Genomic DNA, 24,850 nt, shown 5'->3' with positions numbered 1-24,850 from the left:
GACGCCTTTCCAAGGACACACACGTAGGCCCACATGCAGGGCTACATACTACACACACACACAGGCCCACACGGGCTTGGGCACACGCAGGAACATGCTCAGGAATGTGTGTGCAGGTTCTCACGCCAGGGCTCACCCACGCTTGGGACACACACGCAGGCCAAGCTTGCACAAGCACACATGGTCAGGCCCACGAACAGGTTCACACACACGCTCAGACACACATGTGCAGCCCCCCCCCCCCGCGCTCAGACACACATGTAGGTGGAGACTGCAAATGTTCCAACTTGGCGTATTTCTCCCCCTCCTTCCTGCTGGCAACAGAAAGTCCTAGAAAACACATTCCAAGAGCTGCTCCAGGCTCGTCACACACAACCCTGCAGGGAAGCAGCTCTGGAGCTCCTGAAACCACGGGGGCGAGGGGGGGAACACACACGGGGCGCCAGACAACAGCAAGGTGAGCACGGCACCTCGGGTTGCACGGGGTCATGAGCCCCTCCTTTGGGGTGCATAGGGTCACGGGTCCCTGCCCCAGGGGTGCATGGGGTCACAGGTCCCAGCCCCTGGGGTGCATGGGGTCACGGGCCCCTGCCCCAGGGGTGCATGGGGTCACGGGCACCTCCTCTAGGGTGTAAGGGCCCGGCCCCTCCTGCAGGGGTGTACAACCGTGAGCTGGCCAGGCTGGGACTGAACAAGGTCAGAGGCGGGCCCAGCCTCCCTCAGGCCTCAGTCGCTCAGCGCCTGGCTCTGGCCCTCGTTTTGGTGCCGTTTCCCTGTCAGCACCAGAGTGCAGCAAGTACATGCCATCGTGTAGGCCGCTCTGGGGCCGACAGGCGGGAGCGGCCGTGGTGAGTCTCCCCTCGGAAGATCTGTGGAATGTGCCGGGGGCCGCAGGCCAGGCTGCACCGGGAGCACCACCTTCATTCAGGCCAGGCCGGGCCACCGTCAGCTGTCGGCAACCCAGGGACACAGGCGGCAAATGACAATGAAGAACCACCTCACACACGCCAACTTTAATCGCCGCCTTGGCGACGTGCCTCCCCGGAGGAAGGCCTGAGGCCGCGGGCACGGGGCTGGGCTCACAGTGAAAGGCTGCAGTGCTCGGGTCACCGGGCACGCGGCCAGCTCGAGAGGCACCTCCTGGTGAGTGGCTCGGGACTGTCCAGCCGGCCGGCCAGCGGCCTCGATACTGACCGCGACCAGCAGAGCATAAGCCATGGCCTCCGGGAGAAACGTGTGGCCACACTGTGTGCAAAGCGCCGGAGTTCCTACAGCGCCCGGACAGAAGCATCTCGTCCGGCTGAGCCAAGGCCAGTCCTCACGCCTGCCAGGGGCACGGGGCGCGGGTGGGGGCTCCCGGCTCCCCTTGGGGTGCTAGGCCACGTCCTCCAGGTAGTCGGCCACGTCGCTGAGTTGGGACACGCTCAGGTCCTGCGTCAGCTCGTCCAGCTGGGCAAGGGAGGAGAGCTGGGTCAGCGAGGCGGGCGCCCGCGCTGTGGGCGGGGCCACTCCCCACAGCAGCCTCCTCGCGTCTTCCTTCTCAGGGGGACGCAGGGCCACAGCAAACAGCCCGGGCAGTTCTAGCAACTTCCGGGGACACTGCCGGGCTCCAAGGCCGCTGAGCAGAGAGGACACGGGGCAGGAGGCCCGGACTCTTGGCGTGGACCGGCCACAGCCGGTGCAGCCTAAGGGCCCAGCAGGACGTGGCCCCCGCCACACACACCCGAACCCGGGCCGATTCTGGCCATGCGCCCCACCCGCCCGTCCCTAGGCAGCGGGGCACCCCCCGGGCCAGGCCGGCTGCACAGGCCCGGGCAGCGCCGGGGCAGCCTGACCTACTTTGTCGCTGGTATTGAGGTCACCGACGCCCACAGAGAGGTCCTCTTCGATCTCTTCGCCAATACTCAGCTCGCTTCTCTCTGAGCGATGGCTGGTACTGATTGCAGGGGAAGGAAAACGGGGACTGAACACCTCCAGCCCGCACCGGGCAGGGCGCCAGTCCTCTCCGGCCTCGGTTCCTCGCGGCGGCTGGCACACAGCGGCGACGCCACCGCATGGCCCGGGCGGGAGGCGCAGGCCAGACCAGGCCTGTCCGCACAGCCGCACGGCACTGCGGGAAAATCCTGATGCTCTGCGCCCACAGCGGGACGCCCAGGGCAGCACCTGGCGATCGCCTCGACAGGAGGACGCGGCGTCCCGAATCAGAGCACCGGCGGGAGAGTGCCGAGGACCTCGAGCGGCAGAGTGGCCTGGGCCGGCCCCCGGACGCGGGAGCCAGGACAGAGCCCGGGCCCGAGTGAGTTGGGGTCGCGGTGGGCAGTGAAGCACGGCCACAGCGGGAGCGAGTGGGCGGGCCTCGGTTACTCGGAGTCCCACCACAGACGAGCCCTCAGAGACGACCCACCGCACGTGGGCGTGGCTGCAACTCACCCACACAGCACTCGACTGTTCTCTGAAAAGGTCTTTCTGGTTTTATTTTGGCCACCACGACCATGTCTCTCTTACCTATTGAAATCGTCAGCATAGTCGTCTTCTCCCGTCCCTGGGAAAAGGGGGAAAGAGTCTGTGGCAACGCACACCAGGCCTCCACGCAACACGCTTCTCTGGAGCTCGTCACAGACCTGGGCGTGGAACGCTCACCGTGCCCCCGTGCCCCGTGCACACAGGTGGCGCCAAGGTGTGCTCCGGGCACCAGAGCCTGTCCCGCCCTGTGTCACCCCCCAGGACTGGGCATCAGGACCAAGGGCAGCTCACGGGACCCAGCAGAGCCCCTCACACCGTCTGCCCGCAGGGCCCAGACGCCAGCCGGCCCCGCAGAGCAGCAGAAGCCCTGGGGCACGGGGCCCTCCCCCACCCGGGCCCACACCGGGACTCGGGGGGCTGGGGGTCCGAGGGGAGCCAATCAAACAAGGCCACCCCCCCCCCCCAAGCCCTGGGGGAAAAGCCGCCTGGTTCTGTCCCTGCCGAGTGTGAGCTCTGGGCCGGGACAGAGGGATAGAGGGACAGAGGGACTGAGGGACAGAGGGACAGAGGGACCGAGGGACAGAGGGACAGAGGGTCAGCAGCAGCCAGGACCCGGGGTACGGGAAGGGGGAATCAGTCGTCCGCTCCCTGCACTGCTCAGCCTGGGCGCTGTATGTGGGGGAAGAGCAAGCCCCCATCCTGCCTGTGGTGGTCTGCGGCTGCAGGTGGGGGGTCTCCCAGCCCCACCAGGAGGGCCCCGTGAGCTCCAGGGGCACGACCCCCCCAAAGGGACAGAGGACAGGCCAGGTCTAAGGGCTGCCGGGGGCAACTGTCCCTCCCAGCACTGCCGCTCCTGCCCCATCTGGCCGCCCAGGTGACCCCAGGTCGGGGCAGGCCTGCGCGTGCCAGGGCCAGCAGGGCCTCACGCCTGCTTCCTTTCCCACCAATCCCCAGTGGACAGTACCTGGCCCGGGGGCTCCGGCCTTCTCACCGGCCACTCGCGGGTCCTGCCCTGCGGGAGAGGGGGGACGCTCAGCCTGGCCCAGGCCTGCCCAGCAGCCTGGGGCGCCCACTGCCCCCCAGGGTCTCCCGGCCCCACCCCGCCCGGGAGCACAGGGCGGGCGGCCCCGCAGACACTCGCCTTCTGACTCCCTCGCAGGGGCCGTGCTGCTGGGGGCGCCCAGTCTGCTGCTCAGGGCCGGCGTGTCGGCCAGCGGGGCCAGGCCTCCCGCGGGCTTCCCGGGCTCGCTCCTCCTGAGAGACAAGCCGGCAGTCACGCAGGCCCGGGAGCCCACCAGCCCCCACCGGGCGCCGCCTCGTGCCCCCTCCACTCCCCAGCCGGCGGCAGGCGGGCAGGAGACACAGGAAGCAGAGCCACGGGCAGGGACGGGCAGCCCCAGGACATGCCACGCCGCCCGTGCCACCAGGGCAGGCACACGGCCAACACCAGGAATCACCACCGCAACCCAGCCCCCTCGGACCCCAGGCCCCCGAAGCCCCGAACCACCCCTCGGACCCCCGCAGCCGCCCCCCACCCCTTGGACCCCAGGCCCCTGCAGCCCCCCCACCCCTCGGATCCCCGCAGCCCCCCCCCACCCCTCGGACCCCAGGCCCCTGTAGCCCCCCCACCCCTCGGATCCCCGCAGCCCCCCCCCACCCCTCGGACCCCAGGCCCCTGTAGCCCCCCCACCCCTCGGATCCCCGCAGCCCCCCCCACCCCTCGGACCCCAGGCCCCTGTAGCCCCCCCACCCCTCGGATCCCCGCAGCCCCCCCCCACCCCTCGGACCCCAGGCCCCTGCAGCCCCCCCCACCCCTCGGACCCCCGCAGTCCCCACCCAGCCCCCCTAGCCCCCCCTGATCCCCTGAAGCCCCCTCAGCCCCCCCAACTCCTGCAGCCCCGACCCAGTGCCCACCTGACCCTCATGCCTGTGGCCGGCCCCGGACCTCAGAACACCCCTGAGGGTGTCCAGGTCCCCCTGGGGCTGGCCTCTGGGTCTCGGCCACACCTCCCTGCCTCAGTCCCTGGACTCACAGTCCCCCACTGGCACGGCCCTGCCCTCTGCCCCCCCCCCCCGCCCTGCACCCGGTGTCCCCACGCCCTCTGCCAGCTGCACACACAATCCCGGCAACCTGGGCCCGTGCCAGGCGCTCCCGGCTCACTCACCAGCCGAACGCATTCTCAGGCTTGGGGACGGGGTCGTCAAAGAAAGAATCTCCGTCTAGGTCGTCCTCGGAGGAGCCCCTGGTCCTGCCAAGGAGTGCGCCCGCCCTGCCCTCGGGGCTCGCCGGGTGCCGGCTGCTCCGGCTCCTGGAGTCGCTGGAGGAGAGGCTGGTGTCACTGGCCTCCGTGCTGCCCTTCTGCAGGGAGAAGGGAGGTGCCGCCGTCACCGGGAGGACACGGGGAGCAGGAGGCCAGGCGCCGGGTGGACGGGCCCAGACCTGCGTGCATATGTGTGTGGGAGAGCGAGTATGTGCACATATGTGGGAGGGTATGTACATGTGTGTGGGAGAGGGAGTATGTGCACGTGTGTGGGAGGGCGTGAGAGCACGTGTGTGGGAGGGCATGTGCATGTATGTGGGAGAGGGTGTGTGTGCACGTGTGGGGGGAGAACGAGCATGTGCACGTGTGCGGGAAGGGTGGGTGCATGTGTATGGGAGGGTATAGGTGCATGTGTGGGAGGGCACATGCACGTGTGTGGGAGCGTGAGGAGTGCACACGAGTGTGGGAGGGCTCTCGGGAGCGACCAGGCAGGTCAGGCCCCAGTGCATGCCGGTCTCCGGCCCGGGGCCTCCCTGTCCTGCCAGTCCGGCTTTGCTCAGGCCTGCACGGACCCGGCTGCCCACTCACGGTCTGGGTGCCAGACACCAGCCCAGCTGTCACCTGGCCAGGGGCAGTGCCGCATGAGCCCCCGAGGGGGAGTGCGCCAGGAGGAAGCCGGGGGACGTGTCCATCACCCCCTCTGGGGGAGGGACCCGAGAACCGAGACTCTCCGGGGACATCCACGCAGCCAAGGCCTTCGTATGCAAGACCCCCTTCCACAGACCAGCCATCCTCACTCAGTGCTTAAAGCACGAAGGGGGGGGGGGTCCCCCTCCATGGGCTGCAGGGACGGGGCCTGGAGAGTGGGCGGGGCCTGGAGGGTGTGGGTGGGGCCTGGCACCAGGGGGCAGGGCCTGGAGACCGGGGTTGTGGAACCGATCATAAGAGCTGAGACAGCCCCTCAAGGCTGCAACTGCCCTTTGGACCAGGCACGACTCCCTGGTCCTGCTGGTCTCCGTGGACAGAGGCCTGGCCTGTCCATTTCGGGCATCGGGACTGGGCAGCAGGCCCATGACAGCCAGCACGCTGTCACCTGTGCATGGGAAAGCGCCATTCCACACGGCCTGAGCTGTCCTGCTGAGGGGCCAGCACCCAGCAGGGGGCCGGGCACCTCTGCGGCAGGAAAGGCCAGGACTACGGTTCCCGGGAGACAGGCAGCCCCGCCACCCAGGGCGCTGGAGGAGAAGCCCCAGGCCACAGACACCGGCGGGTGCCGCCCCACTGAGCTTGAGAACCGCATCCGACATCCTAGTCAGCAACCAGTTCTCCAGAGAAAGGGAACAGTGACTGGAGCAGCAGAAACAGATTCCATCCCACAAGAGCCAAATCCCCAGAAAATAAGAGTCTGGAAAACATTTTCCAGACCACGGGTGACAAACACTGCCCGTAATGCAGTGATGTCAAGGACAGAAACAGGAGTTTCGCAGAACTATTTTCAAACCTCGCACACGGTTGCATTCCTTTCCACAGCCAGGTCCTTGGCCCGAATCCCAGGGCTAAAGCTGCTCCTGACTGACTGTGAGGGGCTGGGAGTGATACAACAGTGACACGACTCCACAGAGCACAATGGCAGGAGTCGCTCCGCTGTGAGAGACACACACACACACACAGAGCACAGTGGTGGGAGTCGCACCACTGTGAGAGACACACACCCACAGAGCACAGAGGCGGGAGTCGCACCACTGTGAGAGACACACACCCACAGAGCACAGAGGCTGTGAGAAACATATGCCCACAGAGCACAGAGGCGGGAGTCGCCCCACTGTGAGAGACACAAGCCTACAGAGCATGGAGGTGGGAGTTGCCCTGCTGTGAGAGACACGCCCACAGAGCAGAGAGGCGGGAGTCGTACCACTGTGAGAGACACACGCCCACAGAGTACACTCAGCAGGAATCACCTAGTTGTGAGAGACACATGCCCACCGAGCACAGAGGCGGGAGTCGGCTGACTCTCTAACCATCTGATGTCCATCTCATTTAAAACTGCCAGTCTCTGGAGAACAGTTTTACCCTGTGCCTGGCAAACAACTGCCCAGAGATCTGTGGCTTCCTGCTGATGGGCACCACTCAGCTACGGCACCCACAGGTGACAGCGAGCAGGAGTGGAAAGCCCTGCGATAAGAGTCTCAGCCTTGATCAGGGTGTGAGGTGAGAGGACACAGCGCTGCTCAGGCCATCCACTGCTTGTGGCACGAACCGACCTCTCAAGGGTGAGGGTGACTATGTGTCTGTATGCAAGGCCCACCATTCAGGATGTCAGTGTGAAGAACCTCCAGGCGGAGTGTGCGTGTGGAGAACCTGCAGGCAGCGTGTGCGTGTGGAGAACCTGCAGGCGGCGTGTGTGTGGAGAACCTGCAGGCGGTGTGTGCGTGTGAAGAACCTGCAGGCGGAGTGTGCGTGTGAAGAACCTCCAGGCGGCGTGTATGTAAGAACCTCCAGTCATGATGTGTGTGTGAAGAACCTGCAGGCGGCGTGTGCGTGTGGAGAACCTGCAGGCGGCGTGTGCGTGTGGAGAACCTGCAGGCGGCATGTACGTGTGAAGAGCCCCCAGTCTTGGTGTGCGTGTGAAGAGCCTCCAGTCAGGTGTGTGTGTGAAGAGCCTCCAGTCAGGTGTGTGTGTGAAGAGCCTCCAGTCAGGTGTGCGTGTGAGGAGCCTCCAGTCATGGTGTGCGTGTGAAGAGCCCCCAGTCGTGGCGTGCGTGTGAAGAGCCTCCAGTCAGGTGTGCGTGTGAAGAGCCCCCAGTCAAGTGTGCGTGTGAAGAGCCTCCAGTCAGGTGTGCGTGTGAAGAGCCCCCAGTCAGGTGTGCGTGTGAAGAGCCCCCAGTCGTGGCGTGCGTGTGTGTGCAAGGCCCATCCACTAAAACGACCACTTGAATGGGACAGAGACAGCACAAGGGTGAACGCGCTGGCCTTGCACACGGCCAACCCGGAATCCTACCACTGTGCCCGTATGGTCCCCCAGGCCTGACGGTAGTAACGCCTGAGCACAGAAACATGAGTAACTCCTGAGCACCGATGGGTGTGACCCCCAGGAAGTCCCAATGATCACGTTGGCGGTCCCTACAAAAGCAGAGGAACAGCGCCCAGGACCCATCAGCGACAAAGCTGGGTGAGCCCAGTGATTTCAAATGAGGAACAGGTTAGAGGTGCCATTTTTTAAGAATGGAAAGAAGACCCTGCACGCGCATTCCCTCCAGGACACCTGAGACTGTCTGTGCGAGGCCCGCACTCCCAGACTCTGATGTGGTCACCAGAAGCATCTTACTGCAAACAGAAGCGTCTGTCTGGGAGTGGCCGCACGTGCGGTCTGCTGCGTGGTCCGAGCCCTCCTGCCCAGGCTCCCTGCCTGCTCCGGGGACAGCACCGGGGGCTCCCGGCGGGGCGACACTCCCTGACGGCGTCCTGCCTCTGGCCTCAGTGGGCTGCTGAGGCCTGGCACACGGCAGGCGCGTGCTCACTGCGCTGAGCTGCCACGGGGACCGCGCAGGGGGGGCCTGGCCCTCAGCACCGCAGCACTGTAGGTGGGGTGCAGAAGGGGGAGGGGCGGGGGCCAGAGGGCTCTCAGTTGGCCCTGACCTCCTTCCTGTCCTTGGCTACAAGGCCAACAAGGTCCCCACGGGCGTCCACGCCGCGGGGCAGGGGACCGGCAGGAGGGAGCTCTGGGCGGCAGGGCAGCAGTGGGCACCGGGGAGGACGTGGCTCTCGTTACCTTGGCACCCGGCTTCCGCCTGCTCGTCTTCTTCTCGCCTTGGCCTTTATACCTGGGTATCTGAGCACGAGAACGGAAGGGCACTCACCAGCAGATACCCGCTCCAAACCACGCAGGCGTGGCTCTAGAGGAAAGGGCTTCGGCAGGGACCAGACCCGCGAGCTCCCCCCTGCCCGGGTCCTGGGGTCTGCAGCAACACCCTGCTCGGAGGGGGCCCAGCCTTCTGACTGCTCCGACACGTACTTTCCAGGGCGAGAGCAGACGATGGCGGAAGAAGCAAACCAGGAAAACCGGGTCTGAGCCCAGGCTGTGTCCCCGACACACTGTCCCCCACCCAGTCCGGCCTGTGGCCACAGGATGCTCCCGGCCCCGCACGCCCCCAGCTGGGCCCTGGTGTCACCACCCAGAGACTGTAGCCCTCAGCGGCAGCCCCCCGCTGGGCCAGAGCGGCCCCAAGCTGTGACTGAGAAGTGAGGTCACACCCCATCGCTCTCCAGGCTGTGATGGAAGGAGCACTGCTCACGGCTCCCTACATTATGCGAAGAACATGCCTGACAGGCTGGGAACAGAGACCCCAGGCTCCAGAGGCCCCACAGCCGAGACTTGGGCTGCATCCCGGCATATCCCGGCACCGCATGGTCCCCTCCTGAGCACCGCAGTGACTCCAAAAGCAGTCCCTGCGTACCACGGGTGCCCAGAATCACAGCAGACTGAAGAGTCCCAGTCACAATTCACACGCGGGGATCTTTAGAGGAAGCTTCCGCAGAGGTACCCGTGGGGCACTGCAGCTCAAGCACAGGCCTTACGGGGACGGTCAACACTGCCAAACACTCTGAAAAAGGGCTTTAATCTGCGGGAAAGACAGCCCGCATCACACCAGTGTGGCACTGGAACAGACGACTCTGACCACGGGTCAGAACGGAATATCCAAGGACACCCCACGCCTAGGACTGGATGCCGACAAAGGAGCCGAGAGCACCAAACAGAGCCAGGCAGCCTCTCCAGCAGCGCTGGGAGCTGGAGAGCTACACAAAAGTCACAGCTGGTCCATATCTCACACCTCACACAAATGTCAACCCAAAGTGGATCAGAGACCCTGAGGGAATTGTGGGCAGATACTCCAGGTCTGGTCCTCAAGGGGTCTTCAATGATACGGTGCCACTGGCAAAGGCGACAGGGTCAAAAATAAACAAATGGGATTACATCAAGGAGTTTCTTCATGACAAAAGAAACATGGGCTAAAACTAAAAGACAGCTAAGTGGGCATAACTACTTGTGGTCAAGACATCAAAGGGTTGATATCCAGGATAAAGTACTCACAAAGATCAGCAACAAAATCCCCCAAAAAACATCAAAAAATGGGGAGAGGGAATGAACAGGGACTTCTCTGAGGAAGGGCAACAGATAGTCAACAGGAAACAAACTACCATCATTTACCATGAGGGAATCAGGACGACAATGGGATACCACCTGACACCAGGGACAAGGGCAGATATCAAAAATAACCGCAACAGGGGCTGGAGCAACAGCACAGCGGGGAGGGCGTTTGCCTTGCACGCGGCCGACCCGGGTTCGATTCCCAGCATCCCATATGGTCCCCTGAGCACTGCCAGGAGCAATTCCTGAGTGCAGAGCCAGGAGTAACCCCTGAGCATTGCCGGGTGTGACCCAAAAAGCAAAAGTTGGCGGGGACGCGGTGAGAAAGGAACGCTCATCCACCGCTGGCAGGAAAGTCGAGGCCTCATCCAACCCTTCTGGAAAACAGCATGAATGAGGACACCACGCAATCTGCTGCCACACAGACGGACTGGAGGATGTTGTGTCACGTCAAATAAGCCTGAAGAAGGACAACCGCAGGATGGTCTCACTTCTACATAGTGTTTGAAAAGGGGCTGCCTAGACCACCCAGGCCCAGAGGACAGGGGGATGGAAAGAGATGGGGGCGAGCAAGGTCCAGGGGTCCGGGCACTTGGGCGGGTAACGGAGGAGAACCAGAGCCGGCACCACGGCGGCCAAACTCTACCGAGCAAACGTCCGAAGGTGCCGGTCCAGAAGCTGGCAGGGGGCCTGGGCGCCAGGTGGGGACGGTGATGGGCACTGCCAGTCTAAAGCTCAGCTACAAACTCTGGGAATCAGGGCGCTGTCATCAAATGAGTTAAAGAAAAAAAAGACAACTGCAGTGAGCTCCACGCGGCAAGGGGAAAGCACCTGGGAACAAGGCCTGGGCGCGGTGACGGCAGCCACCAGAGACCCCGCACACAGGCCCCGGCAAGACAAAGCCCCGCCCCTCCGAAGGAGCAGCAGCGTCCGCTGACCACCAGCCGGGTCCCTCGGCTGTCCAAGCCCGGCTCTCGCCAGCTGCCCGGGCAAGCCGCCACTCACCGGGCCGTCCTGGAAGCTGTGCCGACACGGCCCGCCCGGCTACGCTCTACACCAGAGAGAGCCGACTCTGCTCCACAGTCCAAGGGCGCTGCCCGGACCCTCGCGGGCAGGCCAGCACGAAACACACCCTGAAAGCAGGGCCTGGGCGGGGAGGTCACTGGCGGGAGGGGTTGCGGCTCCAGCAACAACCCTCGGCTCGACACCTGAACCCAGACCCCGGCCAGAGGGAACTGCCGGCTGCAGCGACCGGGGCCCTCGGGGGCTCTGCAGCGCGGCCTGGGGAGGGGTGGGCACTCACCTTGCTGGGCACCGAGTGCACGCTGGCCTTCCCGTCGGGGGACTTCGGGGGAGACGGCGGCTCCGACAGCGTCAGCGCACCCTGCAACGGCCGGGACTGTCACACTCAGGCCAGGACGTGGAGACGTCAGCTGCCACCAGGCCCGGGCGGCCCGCCACTCCTCTCCCCCGACTCACCGCACGTGCTCATGCCCCCGGGCACCCGGGATCACCACAGCCCCGTCCCTGCGCCCGCCCTCCCCGGCACCTGCTTCTGCCTTGTTTTACGACCAAGCAAGCTGCGCCAGAGCAGCTGGCGGACGGGGGACGCGGTGGCCTCAGACTCCGGGGCCCCCGGACACTCTCTGCGGCCCCCTTGCTCCAGACTCAGCTCTCAGGGCCCGCCCCTGTGCCAGAGTCTAGGGGCAGCTCCTGGATCTCAGGGCCCGGGCGACAGGACAGCGGCACGGGCGCCCAGCATGTGGCCAATCTGGGTTCCCGCCCAGCACCCAGAGTCCCTGAGCCCCGCCAGGAGTGACTCGAACACAGAGCCAGGAGCTGTCCTGGAGCACCGCTAGGGGATGCCCCAAAGAAACCACCTTCAGCTGCCCTGTCCATCTCCCACCGGCCTGCGGCCTCCTGCGGCTCCACACGCGTGACCCGAGCATTCCTGGGAATCACCTTTCAGCACAGAGAGGCTCAGAGGTGGGGAGCTGTGCCCAGCGGGCCCACGTCATTCGTGGATCCCGCAGGGGCCGAGGGCAGCAGGCCACTCCCAGGACTCGGGGACAGGAGTCAGTGTGGCCAGCGAGGCCACAGGAGACAGGGAGGGACCAAGGTCTGGGAGACAGAGGGGAGCAGGAGGCTGCGAGGGACCCTGGCCAGGGAGCAGGGAAGGAGGGGAGCACGTCCCGACCTCGGGCTGTGTCCACCCCTGCCCCCGGAAGGCCACACCCCACGTCTCTTGGGCTCTGTCCTCATTGCTGTGAGAGGGCGGGAGGGGGGCAGGGTCCACCCTCAGGGCAGCTTCTGCTGAGTGCCATGGGAAAGACCCCAGGCCGCAGGCCCCCTGGGAGCAGCGGGAGAGGCCCTGACCCCGGGCTCTGGGCCGGACGCCCACAGGCACCTGGGCAAGGGCCGAAGTGGCCAACTGCGTCCACCACCAGACAGAAAAGCCAGTGCCAACCCACCCTCGCGCCCTGCAGGGGACCTTAAGAGGGACAGTACCGCATACAGCAGGAGAGGGGGGGACTGGGCTCCACTGCAGAGACGGCCCAGCACTGCCCGGGCTGAACTGGACGCCTCATCTCACCCGGGGTGGACGCCGGGCATGAGCAAACAGCAGAGAAGACCAAGTGGCAGCAGGAGCAGGCATGGCTGCCCGTCACACGGCAGGCAGACACAGCCGCCCGTCACACAGCCGCCCGTCACACATCCGCCCATCACACAGCCGCCCGTCACACGGCAAGCAAGCACACCTGCCCATCACACAGCTGCCCATCACATGGCGGCAGACACAACCGCCCATCATAGCCACCCATCACACAGCAGGCAGATACAGCCGCCCGTCACACAGCTGCCCGTCACACAGACACTCGTCACAGGTAGGCAGCACAGCTGGGCCCCGGTACAGGCAGGCAGACACAGTCGCCCGTCACAGGTAAGCAGCACAGCCGGGCCCCATCACACGTGGGCAGACACAGTCGCCCGTCACAGGCGGGCAGCACAGCCGGGCCCTGTCACAGGCGGGCAGGCCGGGCTCGGCCCGCAGCTCACCTCCCCGCAGAGGAAGCCCTTCTTCTTATGCTGGCACCGTCGGAGCACCTCCAGCAGCAGTGGCCCACCCACCGTGCCTTCCGCCTCGATGATGCCCAGGTCCCGGGCCAGCTTCTCCCGCCCGTCCAGGCCTTGAAGCTAAGGAGGAAACCAACGTAAGAACGGGAGTGCACCAAGACAGCGACACCTTCGAGAGGACAGTCTAGAAGCTGGTATCTGAGTCCCGGCAGCTTTCGAGTGAGACACACACTTTCATCAGTCCCACTGGACGCAAATAACGCAACACTCGCCTACTGGCAACTCGCAGTGACGTGAAGCAGGGCCACTGCTGTCGGCCTGTACAGGACAGTGCGCGGGACGCCCCGCACTCGGACACCAGGGTGCTCAGTCTCAGCGGTAACGTCACGTCAGGGAGAGATGAAGAAAACCGTCCTTACTGTGCTAGTTTCGGGCTGAAACACCGCCAAGGTGAAGTCCAGGTTGAAAAACTGCAGGAACTCTGCCACGAGACTGGCCGCCAGCCGGCCTGCAGGGGAAGGGCGGGGTGAGCAGGGCGGGCGGGGGCAGCATACACCCGGGGCAGGTCCCTCTGCACACTCTGGTCAGTGCTGAGAAACGCAGACCCCTGCTTCCCCCTGGGGTCACCGATTCCGAACTACTATGAGAGTGAGGCAGGATGACGTTTCAGAAATAGATTAATTACTTTTTTACCATAAAAATGTTTCACCGATTTCTTATAACAAAATTTAACAGCAATTAAAATAATCACAAAATAAAGTGAACTTTATTTGGTTTTTTTTTTTGTCTTTTTTTTTTTTTTGGTTTTTGGGTCACACCCGGCGATGCACAGGAGTTACTCCTGGTTCTATACTCAGGAATTACTCCTGGCGGTGCTCAGGGGACCATATGGGATGCTGGGATTCGAACCCGGGTCAGCCACGTGCAAGGCAAACGCCCTACCCGCTGTGCTATTTGCTCCAGCCCCTAAAGTGAACTTTAAACAGTGAATCGCTAAGAACAGGGACTTCAGGAAGAAATCTAAAACTCCCGGTCCATCCCGAATGGTCCAAGATACAGACGGGCTGTGACAGAACAAGAACAAGATGAGCGTCTTACCATCCTTCGTATTTAAGAACTTTCGCAGGCTCTCGTTCACTAAAGGAGTTTTGTTCTGTCGAAGAAGGAAATATTGTAAATGCGATGTTAATAATCTTAAAGACAACTGCAAAAAAACCGATTCGAGTTTAATTTTCAGAGGTGAAAGTAAAATATAGCTACTCATAAAATCACCCCCTACCAGTCACCACAGGAAGTGTTTTAAGCTAACAGCACCTCAAAGGAAAATGAAACATTCACTTTCAAATGTCTTATATGCAGCCCGTTAAACTGCAAACCGACGCCTGCCGGCGCGTGACGTGCCCTCGTCCCACTCATCAGCTCTCACAGGGCTGGGGAGGGCGGCCCTGGCAGGAGAGCTGTGGGCCCCGCCCCAGCCAAGACCCCGGACCCACAGTACCCACGTGGAGACAGGCCAGCCTTGGGCCAAGGCCAGGGGGCACACTCCGCCCGTCACAGAGAGGGTCCCATCGCCGCTGCCGTGTGAAAAACTACCCCTGATCACGGGGCAGGGTGGGGCGTCAGGGTCACCTCGCGGCCTAGCGGAACTACGCCTGGCACCCACTGACAGCTGGACACAGCCACGGAGGGGGCCCCCCAGTGCCAAACTCTGCCGGGGGGCCTGGGCGGCCCTGGGGGTCCGGCATGAGTCTGCCCACACGGGACACTGTTTCCAGGGCGCCACCACAGCCGCCTGCCTGGAGACGGTGGCGCGGGCAGGGGGTGCCCAGGCCGGGACGGGGACGCTGAGGCTGTTTCTCAGGAGTGGGCCGGAGCGACAGCACAGCGGGGAGGGCATCTGCCTTGCACGTGGCTGGCCTGGTTTGATCCCCGGCATCCCGCGGGGTCCCCCGAGCACTGTCAGGAGCAACTCCTCAGCGTGGAGCCTGGAGAAGCCCTGAGCATCGCCCACAAACAAGCGAGGGGCAGGGTCTGGTCCGCAGCCCCCAGCAAGGGGAGGGCGGGCCTGCAGCACCCTCGGCCCCGTGGGGAACGATCACCCGAGGGTACCCAGGGCCTCCCGAGCAGCACCTGGGAGCCCCGCGTTCCTGACAAAGAGGGAAAGCAGCAGCAGTGGAGGGGTCTTCCAGCGCAGGTGGGCTCTGCACCTCCCGGGGGTCTGTGCGCAGGCGGCAGGTCCGGGAGAGCCCGGTGGGGGCCCCTGTGCGGGGAGCGCGCGCCCTCGCAGGGTCTGCTCCTGGGGCGGCGAACAGCATGAGGCACGAACAGCATGAGGCACGGACGCATGCACGCGGGGGTGGGCGTACCTCGACCTTCTCCTGCTCCTCCAGGGCTAGAAACACAGCGGCTCGCAGCTCGGCCTTCGCGGGGAAGAGGGGCAAGACGGCTCTAAGAACAGCTCCAGGCCTGGGGTGCCCGGCGAGCACTTTCCGGGCCCCCAGAACCGACGTCCACAGGGCCCCGCTGGGCCCCACCCCGAGCCCCCCGCCCGACCAACGCAGGCCCCGCCCCCGGACAGGCCCCGCCCCCGGACAGGCCCCGCCCCCAGCTCAGCCCCACCCCTCCCGGGTCCGGCCCCCCAGTCCAGGCCCCCGAGTCCGAGTCCGGCCCCCGGGCCCCCCGAGGCCCCCCGAGGCCCCCCGAGGCCCCGCGGCCGCGGCCGCAGACCCGCCGAGGGCCGGCCCGACCCCGGCCCGGCCCCGCGCCGCGCGCCCCCACCTTGATGCGGTTCAGGACCCCGCTGCTCTCCAGCGTCTGCACCAGCAGGTCCCGCAGCTCCGTGTCCTCCTCGGGCCCCGCGGCCGCCGTCGCCGCCATTTTGCTTCTCCAGGACAACGGGCCAAGCGGCGCCCACGGCCAGCGGCCCGCGGCCACGCCCCGCGCATGCGCACCGCCGGTTGCGCGCCGCGCCGGGCTTGTGACGGCGCGGCCGAGGGAGGGGCGGGCCGGGCGCGGGGCGGGGCCGGGCCTCGGGGGCGGGGGCGGGGCGCCGGGGGCGGGGCTGCGCATGCACCCGAGCGAGCGTGCGTGTGCTCGCATGTCTTGCCTCTCCGCGCACGTGCGCCTGCGCTGTCACTGTGCGCATGGTCGTGTGTGTACACACACCGGCAGAGTCTGTGCACATGGTCACATCTGTGTGTGCACACCCACACTGCACCTTGACATGGAGGAGGTGAAGGAGGGGGCAGATGATCAAGAATTCCATTGGATCGTCTTACCAACCCTTCTATGTTCATAGGCAATCTGATTGGTCGTTTTACCAACCCTTGTATGTACACAGGCAATCTGATTGGTCGTCTTACCAACCGTTGTATGTTCACAGGCAATCTGATCGGTCGTTTTACCAACCCTTGTATGTTCATAGGCAATCTGATTGGTTGTTTTACCAACCCTTTTATGTTCATAGGCAATCTGATTGGTCATTTTACCAACCCTTGTATGTTCATAGGCAATCTGATTGGTTGTTTTACCAACCCTTTTATGTTCATAGGCAATCTGATTGGTCGTTTTACCAACCCTTGTATGTTCATAGGCAATCTGATTGGTTGTTTTACCAACCGTTGTATGTTCACAGGCAATCTGATTGGTCGTTTTACCAACCCTTGTATGTTCATAGGCAATCTGATTGGTCGTCTTACAAACTCTTGTGTGTTCATAGGCAATCAGATTGGTTGTTTTATAACCCCTATACGGGTGTAGGCAATCTGGTCGTTTTACAAGCCTTCATAGCATAAGAGCAGTGGCAATCCTACAAATCCTTTGAAGGGCATAAGTCTAATTGGTTTTTCCAATAGGATGATACCAACAGTCAGAGATGGGGCACACATAATTTACACGAACACAAGTCGCTAATGGGGAGAAGACTGGGAGGTGGAAGAGAGAAGAGACAGCAAGGAGAAAAGAGAAGTGTCTGGAGGCAGATTCCTAATTGTGCTGTTGCTGAAACATACCTCCTAGAGCTATGAAATCAAGAACTGACCCCTCAGGAGGTCAGTGTGCCCACAGGGACCTAAAATTAGACATGGAGTGAGCACACATGCAGAAGCCTCTGCATGGTTGTGTGTGTGTGTGTGTATGTGTGTGTGTGTGTGTGTGTGTGTGTGCACCAAAGAGAGTACCTCATGGGCTGCAGCATAGCTGACAAGTGACTGATAAGCCCTTTGCTCTGTTATTATATCCATGTGGGGAAAAGGTTTTCAGTCAGGAAACACAAATCCACCAAGTTGCATTTTGCTTTTTTTTTTAACATTTTGAATCATATTTTTAGAAAATTGTTCACAATAGTTTATTACATTCAATATTACAACACCAACCTCACCATCTATTACTTCGAATATTCCCATTACCCCCAAAGCCTGCCCCTAAATAATTTATTTTGCATTGCTTATTATGAATAATCTGCTAAAAATGTTTCATAAGTTTTCTTAGAGGAAAGTGTGTGAAGATTATTACATCTCACCCTGGAGTCACTAAGCCCTTATACGAGAGATTATTAACCTGTTGTTATAAACATGGCAAATGCGACCGTGTGCTCTAGGAATTCCAAAATTTTTAATGGAATGATACAGCTGGAGTTAAATTTTTAACTGGATGGTGACTTTGGGGTCCGGAGGCATCTCTGTAGTTGGTGGCTCTCTCCCGAGATTTATTCGTGAGTCTCTGTATCATGGCCGTTAATAAGCTTATATGGGTCCAGAGGGCCAGAGGCAATTTGTGGGCATGACTTCCAGGCTCTGGAAGAGCAGGGAGATGGGGGGAGGTTGCAAGCCGGAAGATTTCAGTCACAAGTCCTGCACACCTGAGTTTTTTGGCAGATTCACTCATGGATGAGACTCTTCCGAGCCTGTGGAGATTGGAGTGAGCATGGCAGGGATTGAGTTCTGGAGGTTTTCAGCCGCGGGGGCTCAGTTGGCAAAGCTGCTTTTGTGAGGTGGGGTTTGGATGCGCAGGTGCGTGCACACACGCATGCAGCTGCCCACTGCAGCGGGGCTGACACACGGTCTGCCTGTCCTCCGAGACATGAAGGCTCTGTGGCACGTGTGAAGTGAGGGTTCCCTCCCGCAGCTCTCCACCGTCTTGCTGTGTATGGGGGTGCTGTGTATGAGCGAAATGTGACTCATACCCAGGGCTGCGGGTGATTATCTGGAATCTAGACCTCAGGTGCTGGTTTGGGGGTGCAGTCACAGGTTTACTGTTAAAGATTAGAGGAAACCTGTTTTTAAAAAGTGCAGACTGGCCTCAAAGCTTAAGAATGAAGAGATAGAGCTAAAAAACAAATTTGGAGGCGACATGTGTCGGAGTGCCGCTCAGATGAGAAGAGCCTGGCCAGCGGGGAGAAGGCCTCCGGGTAGGTGTGAAGCCGTTTCTGTAGGATGTGGTGTGCCCGCTCTCAACACGGGTCTTGCAAGATGGCAATCATGAGCGTTAAAGCTTTGCCATGGCTGATCTTGGAGATTCTAAGTCGGTTCTGGACCCGCGGAATATCCTCTCACATGCGCATCTGTGTCGTTCTATGCTTTGTGTCTTGCACTTACTGTCCAGTTGGCTAATTTAGCACAGTGGGTAGAGTGTTTGCCTTGCACACAGCCGGCTAGGGTTCAATTCCTCCCTCCCTCTCAGAGAGCCCAGCAAGCTACCAAGAGGATCCCGCCCGCACGGCAGAGCCTGGCAAGCTCCCCGTGGCATATTCCACATGCCAAAAACAGTAACAACAAGTCTCACAATGGAGACATTACTGGTGCCCGCTCAAGCAAATCGATGAGCAATGGGACAACGGTGCGACAGTGCTATCTTCAGCACTAAAGACTTACAGATTCTCACTCATTACAACTTCTGTGCAGTGCCCTGCCTAGCCGTGTTTGGGTCTTATCAGTATTTGATTAGACTATGCTTTGTTGGCAGTTCCTCCCCACCCCCGTGGCTGAATTGCCTACTAATGCTTAAAATTCCTGACAATGAGAAAAATGAAAATCCAGAGAAAAAGTCTCTGCATCCTGCTGCCCTGCCCAGGGCCGGAGGCAGTGGACCTCCCACTTCAGGACCCTCTGCCTCCTGCCGTGTAGTTTGGCCTAACCACAGTGGATCCAGCCTCTGAAGATGGGCCTTTAGCTCCTCCTCCAACTCCACTTAGACGCCTTCGGGTCAACACGGGGAGACTTGCTTGGTCCCCCGAGCTGGGGCTGCTCCTGCGCCTCCCTCACCGTCCCTCCGGCCCCCCGTGTTGGCTTCTCCCGTCCCACCCTCCCCCCTGCTCACGGCTCTGTTGCCCACACCCTGGTGCCTTCTCAGTCCTGGCCAAGCTGTGAGCCCCGACTCGGCTGGGCACCAAGAACACATATCCCCAAGTGTGCTTCTGGCCAAGGTGTGGGCGAGGGCCCCGGGGCCCCTCTGCTGTGTGCTGTACCCACACCCTGCTGAGCGGATATCTACAGGGAAGCCCCTCGTCTGGCTTCTCCCTCAGGGCACCCACCACCCCCCCACTATGACTTTCCCCTCCTCCCTTGAACCCCGCTGGTCAGCCCATTATGATTTCTCCTCCCTCCCCTGCCCTCCCCACTGGTCACCTCATTGTGACTTCTTCCTTGGGCCCCCACGGTCACCCCACTGGGACTTCTGCTCCGTCCCTGGATGCTTTTGTGACCTTCCTTCCTCAGCCCCTGCTGGTCTCCTGCACCCTGTCACCCCCCAGTAGGGCAGCACGAGAAAGGGCTCCAGGGGAGGGGGGTGGTACAACCCCTGGCAGCAGCTGGGCCGTGGAGGCTGGCAGAGAGGCAAGGGGGAGCCACTGGTTTGGCCTCCCTGGGCTCATACGGAGCTGAGTCAGGCTTCTGCGAAGAGACCGGGGCGACAGCCAGCGGGCAGGGTGCGTGACTTGCTCACTGCCGACCCGGGTTCAGTCCCCAGCGCGGTGTCCTTCCCGAGCATCACTGGGGTGAAGTCCTTAAGTACAGAGCGGGGGTAGCCCCTGGGCCCCTCTGGGTGTGGCCCAAACTGCCACACACAAACTGAAGGGAGATACCGAGAGGGACGTGCAGAGCGGGCCGACTGTCCCTCCCAGTCCCTGCCCTCTCTGCGCTTCAGACCGTCTAAGGAAGAAAGGGCTGCAGGCCACGTCCCTTCTGCTTCCTTCTGAGACCGGGTCACCGAGACGGAAGGGTCCAGGTCAACACACGTGGGGGTGGGTGCAGGGAGCCCACCCCAGTGAGAGGACTGGCCCGCCCACGAGAGGCCGCCACCCACGTGCTCTGCTTCTGTCCCTCTGTCTGTCCACAGTGGCCCCCTCTGCACTGCCCGTGGCTACCTGGGTCTGCTCCCTCTTACCACAAGCCACCTCCCAGGTGTGGGGAAGGGCTGAGCCCCCATCCCCGGCGTCTGCCAGGAACGCCTGCATGCCTGCTCCCACTGGATGGACACAAGGAACAAGGACCGAGAGCCAGGAAGGACCCGGGCCCGGGCTGCGGGGACCGAGCTCAGGGGACAGGGACAGTGACAGCAGGATCAGCTCTTGGCATCGCTGGGATAACAGGGTGTGGCCGTGAGATCAGCCGCAGACTCGGGACTCACTCTGCCCCCCACTGGGCCCAGAAGGCCCCATCTCTGCATACTCAAGCTTGGAGTCCCCGGGCGGGCGGGCAGGGGCGGGGCAGCATTCACCTGTGCTCAGGTGCAGGCGAGCCCTGGCCGCTGCTGCTGGCCAGGACCATGTGGCCAGGGTGGAGTGTTCAGTCTCCAGCTGCTGGTGATGCGGGGTCAGGCAGGCTGGACCTCAGCCCCTGGGCTCCTGGTCCAGCATCTCCAACGCCCCCGCCCCCCGCCCATCAGCGCCTCCACCTGTCTGGGCCTCAGTTTCCCCTGTGTCCGTGCAGGCCACTGTGTTTGGTCGCTGGACAACCCTGGTTGGGGAGGGGGCCTGGGGCCACAAAGACCCTGGCACGGCGACTTCCTGCAGTGGCCCTGACACTCAGACTTGGTATCTCTGGGGACACTCAGAGCTTTGTCGGTGTTGGGGAGCCGGTGGCAGAGTTCGGGAACGGGTGGAGGGGAAGCTGCCACACGGCCGGCCGCCCACCCGCTCCCGAGGCTGCCGCTAACCCGGGCCAGCAGGGGGCAGAGTCGGCCAGGGCACCCCAAAGCCCAGGCTCCTGCTCTCAGGTGGGCGTTTTCCGTCGGACCCTCGGCCTTGAGTTAGAGCCTGTCACACGGGAGAGACACGAGCCGCTTCTCTTCTCTCCCCCGAGGCTTGATCACGCCGCCTTTCCCTGCCGCCCCCCCTTCCTGCTCTAACGGTCTTGTTGCTAAGAGCCCATCTACACACTCGCGAGGAGCTGTAGTTATGGCAACAGGCGACCCGCGGGCGCCCTTCCAGTCCAGACGGCAGCCAGCAGCCGTGCGCTGAGCCGGAGGGGTCGGCAGTTTTCAGTGGCTGGATTCCTGTCACCATGGTGCTCAGGGCCAGCTCCTGGGCTTGTTAACGGCCTTGCTCCTGGCCCAGAGAAGCCACCACGCTGTCAGGAGAGCACTACTCTGACTCACGGGCGCGAGCGAGTCTCCCACATGGGCGAGACGGGGCGCCAGGCTGACACAGGAGTGGGGCTGTGTCCGTGGGGGGGCTGGCCGGGAGCGACCCCAGCCCCTCGCCACGCTCCTCTGCCCCTTGAGATGCCAGCGCAGTCTCGAGGGTGTGACGCTGCTCTCAGGGGCATCTGCCCAAGCGGAGCCTGGGGGCACCTTGCTCCCACCCACAGTGCCCAGCTGGTCAAGGGGTCCTGGAAGTGGCGCTCTCGGACCCCGCCATCGGCACAGGGGCTGCGGGGGAGAGAGCCGGGCCGCCCGGGCAGGGCTGCCGGCATCTGCCCGTCTCAAGGGCAGGAAGTAGCCCGGGGCTCTGGCACGTGAGCTAGTCCTGAGTGACATGCTGGGAAATAATCACATCCAGAACCGAATTCAAAGAAATTCAAACAAGCAGATTCAGGCCTGACTCACACCGGGGGGCCGGAAACACAGCTGGGTCCGGTCCAGGAAAAGGGCAGAGACACAGGCCTGAGAGGAGAGAGCCCTGCCCCCAAACAGGCCCGGCTGGGAGATATGACATCACCACTGAGTGCCTTCGGGATGGCCCTGAGATGGTCCTAGTCTCGCTTTGTAACCTTGGCAACCGGGGACCGTCCTCTCAGTGTGCTGAGCCTTGAAGGGGCCCAGACGTGCTCTGCAAGATGACGTGCTTGCGGATGTGTGTTTCAGTGCTCTCCTGGGCAGGGCCCAGCCCACCAGGCAGTCCATGGAGCAGCTCTCGCTGCCTGCCGCAGGCCCCCGGGCCATTGGTGTGACTAGAGTGGCGCTTTCTCTCTCTCAGATGTGCTACTTGGCTTGTGACCGGTGTTGGGTGGGAATTTCCACAACAGGTACAGAGCCAGGCACAGGCCCGGCCTAGGACAGATGCAGGCTCAGGTACAGGTGTGGACAGGGACGCAGTGCCAGGATAGATACATGCAGAGAGCGCCACGGGTAGGTACAGGTGTGCAGCAGATAATGTGAGACGGAAGCAGGTGAGGAGATGGAGATATGAAGTAAACACAGGTACAGGTACAGCCATGATATAAGGTAAGGGGCTGGAGAGAGGGGACAGCGGGAGGGCACCTGCCATGCACACAGCCAGCCCTGGTTCCATCCTGGTCATTGAATGCAGCTCCCTGAGCACCACAGAGTGATCCCTGGGCACCACAGAGTGATCCCTGGGTACTACAGGACTGATCCCTGAGCACCATAGGACTGATCCCTGAGCACCACAGGACTGATCCCTGGGCACCACAGGACTGATCCCTGAGCACCACAGGATTGATCCCTGAGCACCACAGGACTGATCCCTGAGCACCACAGGACTGATCCCTGAGCACCACAGGAGTGATCCCTGGGCACCACAGGACTGATTCCTGAGCACCACAGAACTGATCCCTGAGTACCACAGAACTGATCCCTGAGTACCACAGGAGTGATCCCTGGGCACCACAGGAGTGATCCCTGGGCACCATAGGACTGATCCTTCAGTACCACAGGACTGATCCCTGGGCACCACAGGACTGATCCCTGGGCACCACAGGACTGATCCTTCAGTACCACAGGAGTGATCCCTGGGCACCACAGGACTGATCCCTGTGCACCACAGGACTGATCCCTGAGTACCACAGGACTGATCCCTGAGCACCACAGGACTGATCCCTGGGCACCACAGGAGTGATCCCTGGGCACCACAGGACTGATCCCTGAGTACCACAGGACTGATCCCTGGGCACCACAGGACTGATCCCTGGGCACCACAGGACTGATCCCTGAGTACCACAGGACTGATCCCTGGGCACCACAGGACTGATCCCTGAGTACCACAGGAGTGATCCCTGGGCACCACAGGACTGATCCTTCAGTACCACAGGAGTGATCCCTGTGTACCACAGGACTGATCCCTGAGTACCACAGGACTGATCCCTGGGCACCACAGGACTGATCCCTGGGCACCACAGGAGTGATCCCTGGGCACCACAGGACTGATCCCTGAGTACCACAGGACTGATCCCTGGGCACCATAGGATTGATCCTTCAGTACCACAGGAGTGATCCCTGGGCACCACAGGACTGATCCCTGGGCACCACAGGATGATCCCTGGGCACCACAGGAGTGATCCCTGGGTACCACAGGAGCGATCCCTGGGCACCATAGGAGTGATCCCTGGGTACCACAGGACTGATCCCTGAGTACCACAGGAGTGATCCCTGAGCACCACAGTGATCCCTGAATACCATAGGACTGATCCTTGGGTATCACAAAGTGTGATCCTTGAGCACCACAAAGTATGATCCCCGAGTACCACAAAGTGTGATCCTTGAGTACCACAAGAGTACCACCTGAGCACCAGTAGCTGTAGCTGAAAAGCACAGAGTTGTCCAGCTGATGCAGACGCAGATGTAGATCCATGTGGTACAGACATGGGAGAGGCCACAGGAAGGAGCCTGCACAGTGCTCCCGAATGAACTCAGACATAGCCAGGGGGTTGAGAGCTGGCTGCTGAGCATGGTCGTCACCCAGCTAAAAAGAGAGTGAACACACACAGTGGCTGGCTCAGTGACCCTCTGCAGGGGTAACGGTCTGACCAGCACCCGTGTCATGGCCTCTCCCGCATACACACAGGCCTCGCTGCCCCCCGACCTGCACTCCCGGCTGCATGGGGGCAGCTGGACGCCCCCTGGACAAGGGTGGCTGTGTGGGAGGTTGCAGCGTGGTGGAGCCGGCTATGTGATCCCCCTGGAAAGCCCGTGGGGCCGAGCCACGAACACTGAGGCTGTGAGGAGGGAGAAGCGGGGAGACCCGCAGGCGTTCTGCTCTGGAGACACTGTGGCTGAGTAAGTGTGGTCATGCCGGTGGGCTTATCGCTCTTTAAAAGATTGATTAAGAGGCATTTTGAGTGTTTTCAGTTTTATTTTCAAATAAGGTGATGGCATTAAGTGTGACACAAAGCAAAGTTCTTGGTGCTTTTTTTCCCTTTGAAGTTTTATTTAGTAGATAAGGTAAGGCACACACACACACACACACACACACACACACACACACACACACAGAGAACTGTCTCTCCAGAGGGGAGAGAGTGAAGAACACCTTGTGAAGTAAAAGAAAAGAATGACACATCCCAGGTCGAGATGTGGGTGACCCCAGAACGGAAATCACCCTAATTTTTGTTTTGTTTTGATTTGGGCTCGTGAGCAGGCTGGAGCAATAGCACAGTGGGTAGGGCATTTGCCTTGCACGCAGCTGACCTGGATTCGATTCCTTCGTCCCTCTGGGAGAGCCCAGCAAGCT

General features: G+C 62.0%; 2 protein-coding genes across 3 annotated transcripts; one reads left to right on the top strand and one right to left on the bottom strand.

The window, feature by feature from the left end:
• Positions 1–998: 998 nt before the first annotated feature.
• CEP43 (centrosomal protein 43) lies at positions 999–15,902 on the bottom strand. 2 transcript variants are annotated; one of them, XM_055136368.1, is made up of 13 exons: positions 15,724–15,902; positions 15,312–15,365; positions 14,044–14,098; positions 13,365–13,453; positions 12,928–13,065; positions 11,174–11,254; positions 8,494–8,553; positions 4,629–4,822; positions 3,605–3,717; positions 3,428–3,475; positions 2,506–2,542; positions 1,840–1,936; positions 999–1,449 (listed from the first exon to the last, which is right to left on the bottom strand). In XM_055136368.1, exons 1-13 carry the CDS (start codon positions 15,820–15,822, stop codon positions 1,375–1,377), a joined length of 1,140 nt encoding a protein of 379 aa, XP_054992343.1. In that variant the 5' UTR covers positions 15,823–15,902; the 3' UTR covers positions 999–1,374. The 2 variants fall into 2 exon arrangements, with proteins under 2 accessions (XP_054992343.1, XP_054992344.1); XM_055136369.1 differs by lacking the exon at positions 8,494–8,553 and having other exon boundaries at positions 15,724–15,899.
• LOC129404291 (uncharacterized) lies at positions 4,829–8,482 on the top strand. The gene is made up of 2 exons (XM_055136367.1): positions 4,829–7,421; positions 7,505–8,482. The coding sequence occupies exon 1, from the start codon at positions 4,934–4,936 to the stop codon at positions 6,329–6,331; it is 1,398 nt and encodes a 465-aa protein (XP_054992342.1). The 5' UTR covers positions 4,829–4,933; the 3' UTR covers positions 6,332–7,421; positions 7,505–8,482.
• Positions 15,903–24,850: the final 8,948 nt, after the last annotated feature.

Source organism: Sorex araneus, chromosome 4, assembly GCF_027595985.1.
Source record: "Sorex araneus isolate mSorAra2 chromosome 4, mSorAra2.pri, whole genome shotgun sequence".
Lineage (NCBI taxonomy): Eukaryota > Metazoa > Chordata > Mammalia > Eulipotyphla > Soricidae > Sorex > Sorex araneus.
This window is presented reverse-complemented; position numbering and strand designations above follow the sequence as displayed.

Coding starts and splice junctions, on each gene's coding strand:
- LOC129404291 (XM_055136367.1), top strand. CDS start 4,934: ATGTGCACATATGTGGGAGGGTATGTACATGTGTGTGGGAGAGGGAGT.
- CEP43 (XM_055136368.1), bottom strand. CDS start 15,822: ATGGCGGCGACGGCGGCCGCGGGGCCCGAGGAGGACACGGAGCTGCGG. Junction 15,366..15,723: donor GGGTCCTGAACCGCATCAAG/GTGGGGGCGCGC, acceptor TTCCCCGCGAAG/GCCGAGCTGCGAGCCGCTGT. Junction 13,066..13,364: donor TTCAGCCCGAAACTAGCACA/GTAAGGACGGTT, acceptor TTTCCTCCTTAG/CTTCAAGGCCTGGACGGGCG.